Source organism: Rhinolophus hipposideros (assembly GCF_964194185.1).
Source record: "Rhinolophus hipposideros genome assembly, chromosome: 17".
Lineage (NCBI taxonomy): Eukaryota > Metazoa > Chordata > Mammalia > Chiroptera > Rhinolophidae > Rhinolophus > Rhinolophus hipposideros.
This window is the reverse complement of record NC_138063.1, coordinates 15,406,899-15,424,062: the sequence shown is the minus strand read 5'-3', so window position 1 is coordinate 15,424,062 and position 17,164 is coordinate 15,406,899. Positions and strand designations below refer to the sequence as shown.

General features: G+C 40.0%; 1 protein-coding gene across 26 annotated transcripts in view; it reads right to left on the bottom strand.

The window, feature by feature from the left end:
* The window catches only part of TCF4 (transcription factor 4), a 341,674-nt gene extending 332,787 nt beyond the window's left edge, over positions 1 to 8,887 (bottom strand). For 7 of the 26 annotated variants that reach the window (XM_081077990.1, XM_081078027.1, XM_081078025.1 and 4 more), the window contains exons 1-3: positions 7,102 to 7,666; positions 6,111 to 6,202; positions 4,388 to 4,460 (exon numbers count right to left, since the gene is read on the bottom strand). In XM_081077990.1, coding sequence (XP_080934116.1) covers positions 4,388 to 4,460; positions 6,111 to 6,182 — 145 coding nt within the window. In that variant the 5' untranslated portion in view covers positions 6,183 to 6,202; positions 7,102 to 7,666. Of the gene's footprint in view, positions 1 to 4,387; positions 4,461 to 4,625; positions 4,677 to 4,828; positions 4,846 to 4,915; positions 5,015 to 5,095; positions 5,245 to 6,110; positions 6,203 to 7,101; positions 7,667 to 8,337 lie in introns of those variants that run through there. The other 19 variants (XM_081078012.1, XM_081078029.1, XM_081077992.1 and 16 more) reach the window with 14 other exon arrangements.
* Between the last annotated feature and the right edge of the window lie 8,277 nt (positions 8,888 to 17,164).

Sequence of the window (17,164 nt, the reverse complement as noted above, 5' to 3'; positions counted from 1 at the left end):
GCTCTTGCATCTCACTGGGTTCTTGTGAGGATTAAAAAAATACAATAAATATAGGGTGCACAGCACATACCACTTGGCACAGTAAGCAGCACTTTAATTTTGTCAATGTCATGCTAACATCTTGCAAACAGTCACGGGGAAATGTCGCAAAAGACAATGATCAATAATCCAAAATTCAGCTGCAAACCTTAAAAAACATTCAAAGGGCATGTGCACATGCCGAAGCATTCGTGTGCACAAGTATCAGCACACAAATCCTGATACTCTGTTATGCAATACAAATTAAAGAAAAACATAGTAGTGAAACCAGTGTTATTCCAATAGAGGATTTGCAGGGCCATAGAGAATTAACAAATCAAAACTTGTTTTTTTAAAATAGCAAATAAAGGCACAGAAACTCCTTAACTTGGGCCTCAGTTTTCTTTGGCTATACAAAGAAGGCACTGGGCTGTAAACGGCTAAGGGGTTGCTATTCCCAACATTCTATGATTCTAACATAATGCGTTTCATACCATTTCACTTATTTTTTAACCTATTAAATTACTCTGCTCTTTACAAAAAGCCACAAAACCATTATGAATGGTGCTATAATGGTAAGACTGTTCAAACACACACACACAACACACACACACACACACACACACTTAAATAACTCTACTCAACAAATACCTTTAAGGGGACACCAATTTTTTTTCATGCCATAACCACAAATTCAAACTGGTACGGATGGAAATTAACTCGGGATGCTCTCTGAATTTTCTGTGATGTAGCACTGCTGCCCATTGGATTAATTATCTTTCTCACTGAATTTACTAAAATTGACGTGTCACTTTGGTGTCATGTGGATAAAGGTTAACTAACTTGTCTGTGAACACCAAGAAATGTTTTTCCTCTTCCAAAAATGACCATAACAGGGATGTGGTGTGTTTTACTACTCCTCTTAATTGTTCAAACACCCATTCATTTGGCAATCTTTAACAAATGCTGAACACCTAAGTAAAACTAAACAGTTGCAGGGGAAAAAGCTCAACTTTTAAACGAAGAGAGGAAGATGTAGTATCCGTCATAGACTAACTGTAAATACATGTAACAGATGTGACAAGGGCTGTTCTTGAGTATAGATAATTTTAGTGGCCCAAGTTTAAAAGTACTTTTTTAAAAGATGCTAAAGCTAGTATATTTATCTTTTGCTTATAAAAGACTCAAAGGTAACAAAATAAACAATATTTTTTGTTATATTAGAAAATTAAGCCCTGTTCATCAATAAATTATAGACTCTAGGTGTATTTTTTTTCTTTTGTTAACTCCGCCATCCTACGTTTTAATGAGAATAATTTTCCAATTATCCAGGCATGTGGATGCTTTTAGTTTGTTTTAAGATCAATGATATAACGGATATTAAATCTCTTTGTATAAGTTACCATATGGGTTACAACTATTTCTTAAAAATAATTCCAGAGCCCACCAATCTCCCTGTTAAGGTCATCGTAGCTCTGAACTATCATGGCTGAATTGTTTTAGTGCTCTCTGCTGAACACCTGCAAACATCAAACAAAAACTGCTGGTCCTTTCCTGGGTTGACAAAAGCCTTTCATGTGAAAAATGCTCCCTGGGAATGTCAGGCTATAGCTCAGGTTACATTCCATTCTCCCTAGCAGCCTTCCCCATTTCTTAAGGTGATAGGAAAAACCATGTTTGTGAAATGAAAGATTAAAGGAATATGGCCACACTTTATTTAAATTCTCACATTGCAAATCATGATGGAGCATCCTACATTAATAGAATCAAAAGCTATTGGGAACTTTAAGCATGAAACATTACCATGCCTCACTGAAAAACTATAACTGGTTTTTAAAATATGAACAGTTTACTTATAGTTTGGATCTTTTTTTTTCCTGGACCCAAGTTTCAAAACTACTCATGAAAGTGACATCTGAATCCACTCAAGACAACGGATATTAACATGAAGTAAATTTATAAAATTATTTCTCTGTCCAAAGTTACCTAGGTCATCTTTTCAGTTAAAGGGCAAAATGCAGTTTTCCTGAATTTTTTTTATTTGTTATGCTTTAAAAAGAATTTGTCTCTGTGGATAAATTCCTTATCTTATTGAGTGGAAATATAAGCCATTTTCTTCACTAATAGCTTTGTGTTAAAATATCTCTTCAATAGATGAGAAAAACCAACACTCCAATCTGTGCCCTGTGTATTTTCATCATCATCATACTGCATTGTATGAACACCTTGCATTTTCAATCCAGCAGCCTGCACAAAATATCCACTATACTTTTTACCTTTACAAATAAACACTTGGGCCTGAAAACTATACCTGTGGTACAATGTAACTTACAGTTCAACACCTTAAAAATAATTACAGCATCTTCATTAGAAATACCATAACATATCTACTAAGGATGAAGTCCAAGTTCATGTATGCATGTATGCATATGTGTATTTGTGTTGTGTATGTGTACACACACATACACACAGTTGTCTTAAGAACTGTGTAAGTTTCAATGTATGATCACTTACCAAAATGTATTAATACATATTTATATTTATTCAGCCTATATTCCCTGTGAACACTTAAAACACCATAGCAAGGACTTTATTTAAATGTGAACATAGAAAAGGGACCAGATACACACTTTTAAAATGTACCACAATTCATGTTTCTAAATCACCTCATTTTATTAAGCCATACCTAAACTGATATACTTAAGTTACTCCAAATGTGTCAGTTTTTACAAATTGCAAAAGAGTAGTTTGCACTGACTCTGATAGTAGTCTATGTCTGTACCTTTCTGACATAATCTACTTCTACATTTAAACTAAATACACATTTTCTTAAGTAAAATCATGAAGAAAATGTCAGATAAAATTAGTCACTGTTTGGATACTATCTAACATGAAAAATTAATTTGCCTCCAAAAGACACTTATACTCATCTTTACTTCAAAGTTATGTAGAGAATACCGAAATTTTGAAGACAATACTAGTAATACAAAAAAAAAAAAAAAAAACTTAGTCCCTAAATGGAAAACATAATAGGGTCAAGGACAGTAAAACACAAACATATGATCAATAGTACTTTAATCAATAGTACTTTAATAGTACTTTTATTTTGGACCGCCCAAAATAAAAAGTAAAATACAACTATAGAAACAATCTCATATTTCATAAATCAAGTTATAGAGACAAAAACTCCCTTCGACTAATGGGGGCCAGAAGAAGAAGTAACTCATTTGGAAATGAGCAATTTTTAAAAGCCATTCATTTTCTAAAAACATACCAATGACACAAATCACAAACGTGAACAGACTTCTTTCATTGCTATGAAAATTGAGAGATGTGAAATTATGTTCAATGGTTAACAGACAATTCCACTGGCATCTTACAGCTAAAAAATGTCAACATTTACCAGTCTGACTTAAGAATAGCACTCTGTCTAATGTACTGTCAGGTACCACTGCCAGAACTAAAACACTGCTGCTGTTTAACTAGCATAAATGGATTTAAGCCTTGAACTAAAGAATGACAGGAAGCAATGTATGCCTCCTTCTGATATGAAATTGATATGAAAAAACAAATACATTTTAAATACATGCATTTTCAGCTTTCACTTTTAATGCGAGGCCTTCACAGGGGCCCCTATTAAAACTCCTCCTTAGATGCCAGATAATCATTGCGCACCAGTTTCCTTTGTGAATAGCGCTAAAGGTCTTTTTCAAGCATCACCCAAAGACCTTTCATTTATAAAATGGGAAAGTCCTTCCCAATTTGCAACTTTAAATATAGCAAAAATTCACTACAAACATAAATACATAGGGAAAAGAAACAGTCAAAGCATCAGAAAGGATATTTTAAATATAAATGAATTGATATTTAGCTCTCAGATTAGCATGAGGTTATTTACAACTATGATTTACCACGCAGCATTCATCTGCAAAAAGAAGGCTAATTTCCTTAAAAGGGTTAATTATACACACTATCTAACAAAATTGATATTAGTTACAAGGGGTTTTCCCTTTTTATGAAAGTTAGATTTTCCCCTCTATTTTCAAATGGGGGACATTAATTTATTCCCCCATGTTAACATTGGCCTCATCCTCATGTTTGATTACAGCTGTATTAGAAAATTGCTTTTAAATTAAATGATGGAATTCTGAAAGTTTCCTTCATTTAAAAAAAAAAGACCTAATTTTAATTTTGTAAAAGATGACAATATGGGTAAGTTATACCACTGATAGATAATGAAAGAACCATATCATTACAGGCTAAAATTGCAATGACTTTTTCAGAACACTTCAACAGAGGCCAAAATATACAATGAGTGAATAAACAGCTAGGAACATTTAACTACACACTAAGAAATCAATTTACATACTTGAGCCAGTAAAATGTCCACTCGCCAAAGAAGTTGGTCCATTTTTCCCACTGCTCACAGGAGGTGAAAACATCTAAAAGAAACAAAGAAATATTACTGTTGAAAAGACGACATTTGTGCCTTCAGAGTTCGTCCAAGATCTTTCATACTCTCACCATACAACTTAAGAGTTTATGCTAAGGACTTATTGTAGGAAAATACATCACCGTCCAACTTAAAATTGAAACAGGCACCTTACCAATCACCTCCCTCTGCCCCCATTATCACCACTCCTCTTTCTTTTTCCTCAGGTTCATTAGATTGCCAGCATCAGGCAACAATACTACATTTTAGACACAGTTCCTACAATGTTATCAAGATTTAAGGGGGAGGGCAGCAGCCTCTCTAGAAAACACATTTTACAAAGGAGAAGAAAAAAGTTGTTTGTTTTATATTGAAAACCTTGGCCATAAACGTGGCAACGTCCATTTCCATCCCGTATAGGATTTGCCTGTTATATGTGAACCCAAATAAAAATAAAAGTGCCACCTGCACTAAATTCTCATTTTGTCTCTAACATGAGAGCAATCTGAAGCAAGACTCTCTCTCTCTCACTCTCACTCTCACTCTCACTCTCTCTCTCTCTGTGTCACTCCCTCTCTCTCCAGCATTTATTTCGACCCTAATTGGTTTCCCTCTTTTTCCACATATCTAGTGGATAATGCGCACCTTCCCTGGGTCAGAGCCTGCAAAAAGCAAAGGAACGAATGGAGAAAGTGCAGCAAGCAGAAAGGGGGCTACAAAGCTGCCTGGAGCTGTGTTTCCTGGCCAAACTTCCGAAAGCCATTTCTCCAAAAGAAGGTCTAGAAGAGCAGCAGCAGCAGCAGCAGCAGCGGCAGCAGCGGCAGCAGCAGTAGCAGCGGCGGCGGCAGCAACATGACAAGAGCCCCACTTAGAAGGCGGTTTGGATTTTATTTATGTGTTTTGTGGATTCTTTTTATTTTGCTTTGCAAATGCATCTTACCCCAAACTCATCTGACAATTAGCAATGAATTCACTCCCCTGACATGTCTGAGGCTTGGTTTGGGAAAGGGAAGCAAAGGGATGGAGAAGGACCGAGTACAGCTGTAAAACTCCACAAGTGTGTAAGTCCTGCTTTGTACTGATCTCATAACTAAGCAATTTACAAAAACAGTCTAAGGGGTTCTTAAGAATCTATGCTCCACATGTACATAGGAGTTTTCAGAATCCCAGGAAAAGAGGTAACTAGGTAACTAGAGGTTTTACTAATCCAAAGCATCATCTGTTTAAAACTTTAAGACACTGAGTCTCCTATTTTTTTCTTTTCCATTTCCAGAAAAAAATAAAGTGAGTAGTGCGCAAAGTATCAGTACTCTCAGTGTTCAGATAAGGCCAAGTTTTTGGGGGTGATTTACCGTTTTCAGGATGTCTGTTTTTCCTTTCCATTGGGGTGAGATTCCATTATTTTTGGGAGGAGGGGTGGGGTCGGTGGGTAGGAAATTCAAGGCAAGTTATTAGGCTGAAAAAAAGCCTGAATCTTCCATCATACACAAAAATGTAGTTAAAAACTTATTTAAAAGACCTTCATTTTACCAAGGATTCAGCCAATTAAAATTTAATTCTGTCCTTTAGATTACTATTGGTTTCTAGCTAAGTGTTTGGGTTTTTTGTTTTGTTTTGGTTTTTTTCACAGCTGTTGTTAATTTCCACCGTTCTTTCTTACCGCACTGAAATCCAGTAAATCACTCAGCTCTTTGTCCGTCCCTAAGGCAGCCATTCGCTGTTGGTGATGCATTTTAGCAAAATCACACAAACCTAGAAACATGGAAATAACCGCAATCAGAAAATCCAGTCCCAATCCTTGGAGAAAACACAATCGGATTTTTGGAGACTGGGGGAGGTGGGGGTAGGGATGTGGGGGCGGGAGGGATTAAGGTGAAAGGAGGGAGGGACGGGAGAGTTGTTTTGTTTTGTTTTTATGATGGAATAGGCAGCAATAGCAAAAAATTAAAAAGAAAAAAGCGATACGGACACTGTATTTCCAAAGAGACGATCAAAACTGGTAACATCCACTATAAAACCAAATCCGGGAAGAAGAAAAAAAAGCCGCTCTTCAGCGCATCATTTTATGCAACAGGAGGTAGAGCGAGAAATGAATGGATCACAGAGAAAAGAGAAACTACTCAGAACGCTCCGGTCTCAACTTTCCCCCCACCCTCCATCCCACCCCCCCCCACACACACTCACACACACACTCACACACACACACACACTCACACACACACACACACACACCACTCCCCCCTGCATTTCAAAGTAGCTATAAAGAAATTAAAGATGAGCGTCTCTGGAGTGAAAACACGTCCGAAGGGGGAGGGGTGACAGGGTCGGAGAAAGGTGGGGGGAGCAGAGTGGAGGGTCGGGTCCTGTAATTGTCCAGCACCCTAATTTATGAAAGAAAGGATTGTAAAAATAAAAGTCAGGCCCTTGGCAAAGTCATAGGTCCCTCCAAGTGGCATTGCTGGGGGGGATGGGGGGGCTAGATGAGGGGGAGGGAAGAGGCTCGGGAGGGGAAGGGGTGTCTCCTCCGGGAGCACCGGGAGCCGGGAGCCCGCGGCAGGGGAGGCGCGGAGCCGCGTGCGGGGCCACCGAGCCCAAGCCCCGCGCCGCCGGGCGCATCAGCCCCGCGGAGCCCCGCTGGCGCCGGTACCTACCGCCCGCGCGCGAAAAGGGGCTCTCCGTGCACCGCCGGCGCCGAGGCAGCGGTCATGTCTAACCACTGCCTCCACCACCTCCTCCTCCTCCTCCAGCGCCCGCCCGTTCCTGCTCCTTCCCCGCCGCCGCCGCCGCCGCCGCCGCCGCCACTACAGATCCGCAGACACACAGCCAAGATCCCTGACTCTTAACACCAACTCTCTTCTCCGGGGAGGGGAGGGGACGAGGGAAGGGGGGAGGGGGAAACACGCCGAGGCGCACGGAATTGCAAGTTCAGCAAAGAAATGGGTGGGGGGGCTCCGGCAGGGAGACGCGGCTCACTCGGTCCGGCTGGCTGGGACGCACCCCCACCCCGAAAAAAAAACCTGAACACCTCCCCTGCTTCGCAAAAAAATGCAAACGAAAATTCATCGAGCACCTCATTCTCCCTCAGATCGTCAGTTACAATCTGAAGCCTGAACAGTTCAGTTTTTGCCCGTTTCAACCATCGGAGGCACTTTGAAATTTATTCGAGTTTACATCCCCTCACTTCTTTCTTTCTCTGACTCTCGTTCCCTCTCACTCACACATCTACACACGGCAAAGCAAGTTTATACTAGGCTGCAAATACACGTGATGCAAAAAGACTTTGCCAAGAGGAACAATATTTTTCTTTTCCATATATAAATGAAGCCACATTTTGCTGGGGAGATTTTCATTTCGGTAGTTTTGCGATGGGGGAGCAACCTCAATTGTATACTTTCCTCTCCCTCCCTTTTAAGTCACAGAATAGTATAGCTGCAAACTTCGGGGGGGAAAAAAGCAATTTTTGAGGGTGGATGTTGTTTTGGTTTTACACTTGAGTTCCTAGGCACGCTAAGTCCCCGTCCGCCAGCACTGTAAGTTTTTAATTCAACATTTACCATTACAGGCCCTGCATACTCTTAAAACACACTTTTTTACATTACTTTTTAGAATAAAAATTAAGCTTCATAATTCTATCGTTAAATAATAACAAGCGTGCTTTATCCAGTATACTCAACATACGCGATTTTAACTGTGTTAAAATACACATTCTGCAAACCCTGTTATTGCTAGATGTGCGAGTACATACACAAAATCCATGCACACACTTTTTCCCATTGGCAATTATTTAATAGGTTGTTCCTTTTGTTTTAATAAAACATTGGGATCGACATTTTAAAAATTAAATTCAATTACAAACAGTTGACTCTGACAGCAAATTGTAACGTTACCTTAAATGGCCACAAATATGCTCACAATATTCCAAGGAAATTGACTTTAGAGAGACAAAAATCTTCTGCAAGTACTTAGTATCTCACATGTGTATCCCCCAAAAAAGTATTTTAACTGGTACTCAGTTCTGCTCCAGGGATATCCACAGAATACAAGATTATGCACCTGGCTCTGGTTTTTGCATTTTCCACCATAAAACTGCAACAAAATTCCCTCCCCCAAAAAAGAAATCATTAAAAAAAAATCCGACAACTTTTTCTTATTGTTTATAAAAAAAAAAATCAATACAGGATAGTTATAATTTTTCCTCAAACAAATCTTGTTGGTGGGTTTTTTTTTCTTCTCCTCTTATAAAGTCTTAAACTTGTTCCAAGTTTAGACGTGTCTCATCATCATCCTCCTCCTCATCATCATCACCATTGACTCCCCCGTGGAGTCACATTGATAATAATAGGTTTCCCTGAAAGATACATTGTAATCCATTCACATCCGGGCACTGCGGGCTTATAAAGAGAAGGCGCTGCGGCCGTGGCTGCTCCTCCAGACAATGACTAGGGAGGGGCGGGGCGGGAGCGGGCGACCATAGAGTGGTAAACAGAGCGCCTAGAGAGGCGCCCAAGATGGCGGCTCCTGCGGGCCACGCCTCCTCCGGGACCGGAGGCGGGTGGCCCGGCTCTGGCGGCTGTCGCGAGTGGGGCCGAATTGCAAGTCTCCTGGGGCTGGGGCCGTTATCCGACTTCGTGTTCCTGCGTGCTGCTTCTTGTTCCCGTTCCTTGGCCTTCCCTGTGCTTTCACTCAAAAGTTTTTTCTAAATAAATTATGGAATTAAACTACACAGACTTCTACCAGAGTCAGATCCCCTGGCTCACCCTGAGGGAGGCTTGGGAGAGGCCGCGCCGGCCTCACCTGCGGAAAGCCTGTGCCTGTGTTGCCCCCCTGCGTGGGGAGGCTGGGGCGGTGTGGAAGGTGCCCTGCGCCAAGCTGTGGCCCCCGGGCGAGAGGAGGGATGCAGGTCCTCACCTACCCCACCGCCCCCACACCGCCTTTTCCTAGGCCCCCGGAAAAGGGAGAACTTGGCAGGTCTGGGAAGTCTCCACTTGCAAAAGACCTTCCTTTATTGCTTTGTAGACTCAAATCGAGTTTATATCATGAGCCACTACTGAATCAACTTCCAGTTCTGCCCAAGCACTTAACCTTCTATAGCCTGTTTTGTAGTCTGTGAATGTAAATAATACCATGTCTCCCCGAAAGTAAGACCTAGGCATTAGAGCTGATGGTCCAGCGAGGTCTTATTTTCGGGGAAACACGGTAGCTACTCTTAAGAATTTCGGGGAAAAAAATAAAGGAATAAAGATAAAAATGGAGCCGCCACTAAAATCTTTCCATCTATATAATTCCCTCACTAAACCAACTGATAGTTCTAATCCCCCCCACGGGATTTTTAAAGAGATTTCTCCATTCCAGAGGAATAGCTTTTAGTTCTCCCACCAGACAAAAGCAAGTAATAATAATGATAGATAACACATACACAGCGGGTTTATAATGAGACAAATACTGTTCTAAGAATTTCATATTGACTGATTTAACCCTGAGAATGACTGTGGAGTATGTGTTACTATTATGTTTTACATATAGAAAATCAGAAACAACTGCGGACCTTGAGAAAGAATATACCTGCCAAGAAGGAGTCCTTGTGATTAACTGGGCCCAAAATCAGAACCAGGGTCTAGCAGCCTTTGCCGACAGAGGCCTCTCTCATTCACTCTGAACTTCAACGAAAGCCACAGACTGAGCTGCGAAGTACCTGCACTGTGCTCCTACCCCCTGAGCCCCACCCTTATAACAGAGTTCTTGGCATTGGATTTCCACCAATGGGCTGAGACTTGCCCCATCCCCTAAGAATGGCACAGTTAAATCTTCATTATTGACTAATCAGAGCAGCTCCACAATGACCAATCAGGACATGCTATTCTGACCAATCAGGACAGTGCTATTTGGACCAATCAGACTGTACAAATTTGAATTCCTCATTTGCATAAAAAATGGACCACTCAGGGAGGAGGACAGGGGCTTTCTCTATAAAAAGCGGCCTCCCCTTTCTCTCCATGGAGTGCACTTTCAGTTTCCTCCAGAGGCTGTGTTTCCCCAGTTTGCAAACTGTTCATTTGAAAAGTTTCTCCTCTTTCAGGATCCCAGATTAAGGACTCCTATTAGCATTAGATTGGTGGCAACAACCTTATGTTGACATAACATTGAGTAGCTTGATCCAGGGCAGTTTAATTTGCCTAAATTACACAACTTTATTAAGTGATAGCGCCCACCTTTGAAGGCAGGTCATATGTGATCAGAGTCAATATTCAACCATATTCCTGTATCATCTGGCAGCAAGAACGTCCTAATCTCTCCATTTTCTGATGCAGTTTTGTGGCAGTAATAGAGTTCAGATCAATTTTCAAGAACTTTTGTATATATGCATGTTTTCAGAGAACAAGAACTAGGGCATTTATAGTTTGTTTCTGGTCTGTTCATACATTGATAGAAGATCCCTGTCTTCTATCTTTATTCCATATTCTCCTCTTAAAATAATATTTTACACGTAGACATTATTTTATGCTACAGTATCATAAGCATTATCTCTGGTTTTCAGAATAAGCCTCTACAGGCTTACTGAGATGATGTAATAAAAGGATCAATTTTTGTTTAGGAAAAATACTCGGTTGGCTCTATGTTTACTCAGCTTTGTGACTAAGGCTTGACATCAGTGTCTTTTACTGTAAAATACAGAGGCTAGATTAGATAATCCTATAAGATTCCTTCTAATTTCTAAATTTAAAAATTCTCCCTCCCCCTGAATTTCAGGGGGCAATAAATGATCTGTCCAGACATCTTGATAGGATCAGGTCTGGGACCTAAATGCACCCAATTGATGGCTAGTGTTTCTTTGTTTGCATGTTTGTTTGTTTTTTCAAACTACATACTACAGTCAGAAAACCATGAAACTACCCTTCCTATTTTAAATTCAGGAACAAATTTGGAATGTTTTTGTTTTTTTCCTGAACGATCAGAAGAATAGGTATATTTATGAAGATTAGAGGCTCAATAGCATCCTATGAAACTTAGATAAAAAGGGAAATGTAGGAGATATGTTTTGGGGTGCCTGCTTCATCTATAGACTCCCAGGAACCTGCCCATAAATCCTGATATAAAGGTAAAACTTGATGTGGGTGCCACATCAGTCCTTCCTGTCCCAGCCCCAACAGCTCCAACTGACTGGACCATATGAAGTAAAAGAGGAAGAGTCTATGGCGAATGATGGATCTGACATGTTGGAGTCAGCCAGCCAGAGCTGGTGCCAGGAAACCAAGCATGTGAGGGCCGTGATTATAAGGAAATAAGAACAGTGAGTAAGCAGAGGACACTGCTCTTTAGATAAAAAGGGAAGGTCTTGAAAGTTTCCAGAAAAACAGACAATTTATAGTCCTAGGAAGAAATACCTAGAGATACATTTTCAGTATTATGAGGGCCACCTTTCAATTATTATAAGGACCTCCTGTCCATAAGAGAGCTGATTCCTGCAGTGTTCCACTTCCCTAGCTAATCCTCCACTAACCTAGCTAATCTGAGGAGTTTTCGGATCCTTACAAATGAAGTGTTTAACTAGAAAAAAAAAGATGCTTTAGATTACAGTATTTCAAAACAGTCCTTATTACTTAAAAGAAACCAAAATAGTAGTGACCCGCTTTTCTAGGGGTAAAAAACTTTGTTCCACTCCCACATGGTCGGGATTCTATCCAATGACTTGTGCCACATATCGTCGGGACAGCATACACAAATGTCATTCCCATGACCTTGGGCACTTTCACATTTCGTGAAATGTAAAATAATTAACGTGTCTTCAATATTTTATGTGACTGGTTAAAATCAAATGAGAGTGGAGATGAAAGGGCTCTGAAAATGACAAATTCCTCTCAAATGTAAGGCATCATTATGGCATAAACTGAGTTGACGCCTAAAGATAACATTTCTTTCATAGGAGTGTGGACGGAGTGGCGAATATTGAGACCCTGTGAGTCATAGAAAAGAACAGACATTGAAGGATGCTTGGACCAAACCCTTCATTTTTGTTGAAGATGTCAAGGCTCAAGGGATGGCTTGTCCAGGTCACATCATTAATGAGTTACAGAGCCAGAAGGAGCCCTGCAGTAACTGAGTGCCAGTCCGTATGCCATACCATTCTCCTTCAAGTTTCATCCAGCTTGCTCTCCCCCAATCCTGACCATGTGAAAATAAATAAGCAGACAAAACCACAAACAAACAAAAAATCAGATCCTTAGTGATCTAATGAAATTTATCCAAAAATTCAGCAAATGATTTTGAGGATCTACCTTGGGTCGGCAGCTATTCTCTCAAGACCTGAGGCAAAAATGTAGGCAAAGAAATCAGAATGATATAAATGTCCAGAGCAGCCTTGATTGAATGGCGAAGTCACAGTGAGCAAGATACAGCCTGGGAAGATGTCTGGAAAGGGGGGGGGCTATCTCAGCATGTATTTAGGTTGATATATCAAAGGGCACAACCATCCAGCACCCCAAACTGAAGCATCACATATACTGCAACACTGAGTCAGAAAAGCAACTGGAAAGACAGAAGGAGAGGGAACCAATCGGTGGATGAGAAAGAAGTCTGGAGCTTCAAAATACAAACAATTCCACATACCCCAGGAACTGTGCATTGGCTGGTCCTATGATTCTCTCCCTGGCTGGTCACACAGCTGGCTCTTTGTTATCCTTCTGGTCTGAGCTTAAACATCAACTCCTCCTAGAGACCTTCCTAACCGTTCTATCTCAAGAAGGCACCCATCTTATTATTCTCTACCTCATTATCAGCTTTATATACTTAGTGGTACCTTTCCCAATTGGGGTCCTTTTGTTAATATATTTACTTTATATTGCCTGTCTCCCCCATCAGAGGGTAGACTCCATAATACGGGGACAGCATGAATCTTGCTCCCCCTACATACCCAAACATAATGCAGTGCCTGGCACCTATTAGATGTTCTATACTATTTGTTGAATAAATGAATGATGAACTTGTCTTTATCCTCAAGATGCATACTTTATACCGAAGAGTGCAGTTTTTATATTTTTTCAAATCAGTTTCTCTTAAGGTTCCATTTTAGCTTGGTTTCACTGTTGGCAAATATTGCTGGCGAATATTCAGTTTGACTTCCAACAGGCCACTGGTCCCTTACCACCTGAATCCTAAACTCTAAAAATAGAACAAGGGTAATTGTCTTAATTTACCAAACTGTGGGGACAGCCTTTTCATTATAACGAATACAATCAAAGATACTGTCATTGTATTGCTTCACTATCATATAATTTTATGGATGATAAAATGGAGGCTTGAGGTACAACCATTTTCCTGCCGCCACACTTCTACTACCTGGCAGAGCTGAGACTTAAACACAGGTAGACCATGCTTCTGCTTCCATGTGCCATGGCTTTAGGTCACAGCCATCTGCAGAGAAGATCTGCATAGGTTGAACTTTTAACCTGTAGTACCCACCCAAGAGAGTATGAGACCACCGGGGTACAAAGTGCTCTGTACACAACGTCTTCATTTCTTCTCTGGAACTCTATTGCTGCTCTATTTTCCCAATTAGCAAATCCCTGAAAAATGACAAAAACCCTTAAAAGAGAACACTCAAACTATAATGGAAAAAACAGTTTTATAATTAGAAGGAAACCTAGAAGGCTGGCACTAAATCTTTTAAGTCTTCTTTAATTAACAAAAGTCCGTAGACACTAAAATTGAAAAATTGTCAGTTTTACTTTTTTCCCTGCTCTTTTTCCCATACTCCCAAAACATCTCAAAGTAAAGTTAAAATTCTGCTTTCCCAGAATTATGATTCAATCCACTGTCTTTCCTCTGCACCTTGTACAAGTATTTGTGCATGGAGCCCACTGATGCACGACTGGTGTGTTATGATTTTTGTTCCCTTTGTATAGGTGAGAAGCAGGTAGGTCTCTGTCCTAATGACTTGACCCACTGCTTGGCACATAAGGGACTGTTTATGGAACTAAATTATCCCTCCAAAAAATAATCTAGAAAATCAAGCAACTTTAGAAATAAAGTTATATGACAACAGATTGATGTTAAAAATAACAAAACTTTCTATCCGATCTAAGAGCAGAATTTTGATTTTACCTACTTTTAAATGATTTGGGGTGTTTTTGAAAATGATATGTAACACAATAAAATTCATTCTTAGTGTCCACAGAGTTCTGTTCATTTAAAGAAGACTCAAAAGATTTAGTGCCAGCTTTTGAGAAAGTTTCCTCCTAAACGTAAAACTGTTTTCTCTGTTACAGTTTGAGTGTTCTGTTTTATGGGTTTTGTCATTTTTGAGGAACATAAGAGTTGGGAGAATAAGGCGGGAATAGAATTCCAGAGAAGAAATGAAGATGTTGTGGATAGAGCCTTTTGTCTGTATCCTGGTGGTCTCATCCTCCCTGTGTACAATGCAATGTTAAAAGTTCAACATGTGCAGATCTTTTCTGCAGTTGACTGTGACCTGTGCTTGCTGTACCTAAGTCTTAACTGTACCATGTCGTAGCTATGTGATCTTGGACAATTGGCTCTATCCCAAGCATCAGTTTCCTCATCCATAAAATGGGTATAATACTCTGGCACAGAATTATTATGACATTAAATATAACAATATTAGCAAAAGCACTTGGCACAGTGCTCATCCAATGACTGTAACCTAGCAATTATGATATATATTCATTTTCAAATTGCAGGTCTCCACTCTATATGGTCATAGAATTGATTTACTGAGTTGTGATCAACTTTTTGTTGGTTTGAAGTGAAACTTCATAATAGAAAATACCAACATGCATTGCATGAATTAGGGATAAGTGTTGTCTCATGAAAGCCTGTTTTCAGTATATACACAGTATGGTATATGCATATGAGGTTACCATCAAAAATTTAAAGGCACTGCTTTAGTAGACAGGCCTCACTGCTTTGCTAGCAAGAGTATTCATGAAGCATATTCTGGAGTGATAATGGAGAAGAGAAAAGAAAGCTGAGCACCTCATTCTATTTCTCCTCTTCTCGAACTTCATACTATTTCAAAACCAGCAGCCACCCCCCCACCAAAGAAAAGGAGATGGATAAAAAGATAAATGATTTAAAATAGATATATAATGTACAAAGGATAGAATTTTGGAAAACAGCATGAGAACCTTCCATGTATTCAAAAGTGAAATAAAACTGATTGAACTTAATATATTTAACCTGGTTTTTAAAATCCTTCAGAAACTGTTGATCCCCCCACCCAGGGCCCTGTTTACCTCCCCAACTTGAACTTCATCTCCTTCTCTAAAAGAAATGTTGTCTCTAGTCAATTAACCATATAACATAGGTTTGTTGAACGGTTTGTCTATGAAAATCTCTATGCAAGGTGTGGTGAAGAATTCAAGATGAGAAAACAGGACTCCTGGAGCTCCCAGCATTCATATCCTAGTGAGTAGGCCAGACATACATACTGATTGGAGAGCTATCAAGAGGTAAAATCATGCCCCTAGTCTATATAGAACAATGAGTAATCATCAGAGAAATCTAAATCTGGACAAATCTAAAGCTTCTTAGAATAGATGAGGCTAGAGCTGGACGTGGAAAGACAAGTGTTGTTCCCATAAGCAGGTAGAGAGAAAAGGTCATTCTGCGCTGAAGTACTGACTCTGGCAAAGGCTGGAAGGCTGGAGAGTAAAGATCTTGTTGGGGTTCCTGAGTGGAACTGAGGACTCAGGTGTGAAAACTCAGTTGGCCAATTTGGACCCATTGGCCTTTATTCCTGCTGCTTGGAACCATTAAGGTCATGCACAGCAGTGATCAGATATGCCTGAGAAGATCAGTCAGGCAGCACTAAGGAGGATAATGAAGGTAAGAAGAAACTGAAGGCAAAGACCAGTTAAGAACTATTGCACTTCTCTTAACCAGTGATTACAGGGCTGTGGCTATGGCTGTGGAAATTGGAATCATTCAAGAGATGCTGAGTATTGGTTAGAAAAGTGATTTGGGTTACAAAGCAATAGAAAAATTCTTTCAAACTGGCTTAAACAAAAAAAGGTCTTGCAAATCTAAAATGTCTAGAGCCATCAATAAGGTTTCCAGCTTCATTTCTCCATATGTCTCTCAGCTCAGCCCAACTTTATATGTCAGGCTAACTTCTTCATGTGCCCCCAAATGGCTATCAACAAACACTGAATCTATGAGCCTTTTTGTTTGCTAGTTTCCCTTAAGCCTCAACGCTAAAGCCTCAGTTGAGCTCCTATTGTATCACCTTAGGAAGACACCCACTTGATCCAAACCACACAGTGACTGGTTTACGTTCATCCCTAAGTAATTACATCAATAAGGCTCAAACCAGTTAAAGCTCACCCTTGGAGCTGAGGTGCAGCCAATCCTACCCAACCCACAAGGTTTATATACTGGGGGAAAGGAAAGATGGATGTTGGAGAGACAAGCACAAGGTTTGCCAAGCTTTCTGGACATCTGTGCCACTATGCATTTATACTCATCTTTTCTCTTGCTTGAACTGACCACCCTCAAGAGTTCCCTGGAAGAACTCTTGCCTTTCCATCAAATCCAGCTCAATTCTTACCTCTCTTTTGAAGTCTGCTCTGACTTCTTGGTCTTCTCCATTATTCCCTCCTCTAAACTAACTCATTTACTTAAAACAAAAACTTTTAAAAAATTGCAGTACAACATACATACAGTAAAAAGTAAAAATATATAGCTCAATAAATATATACA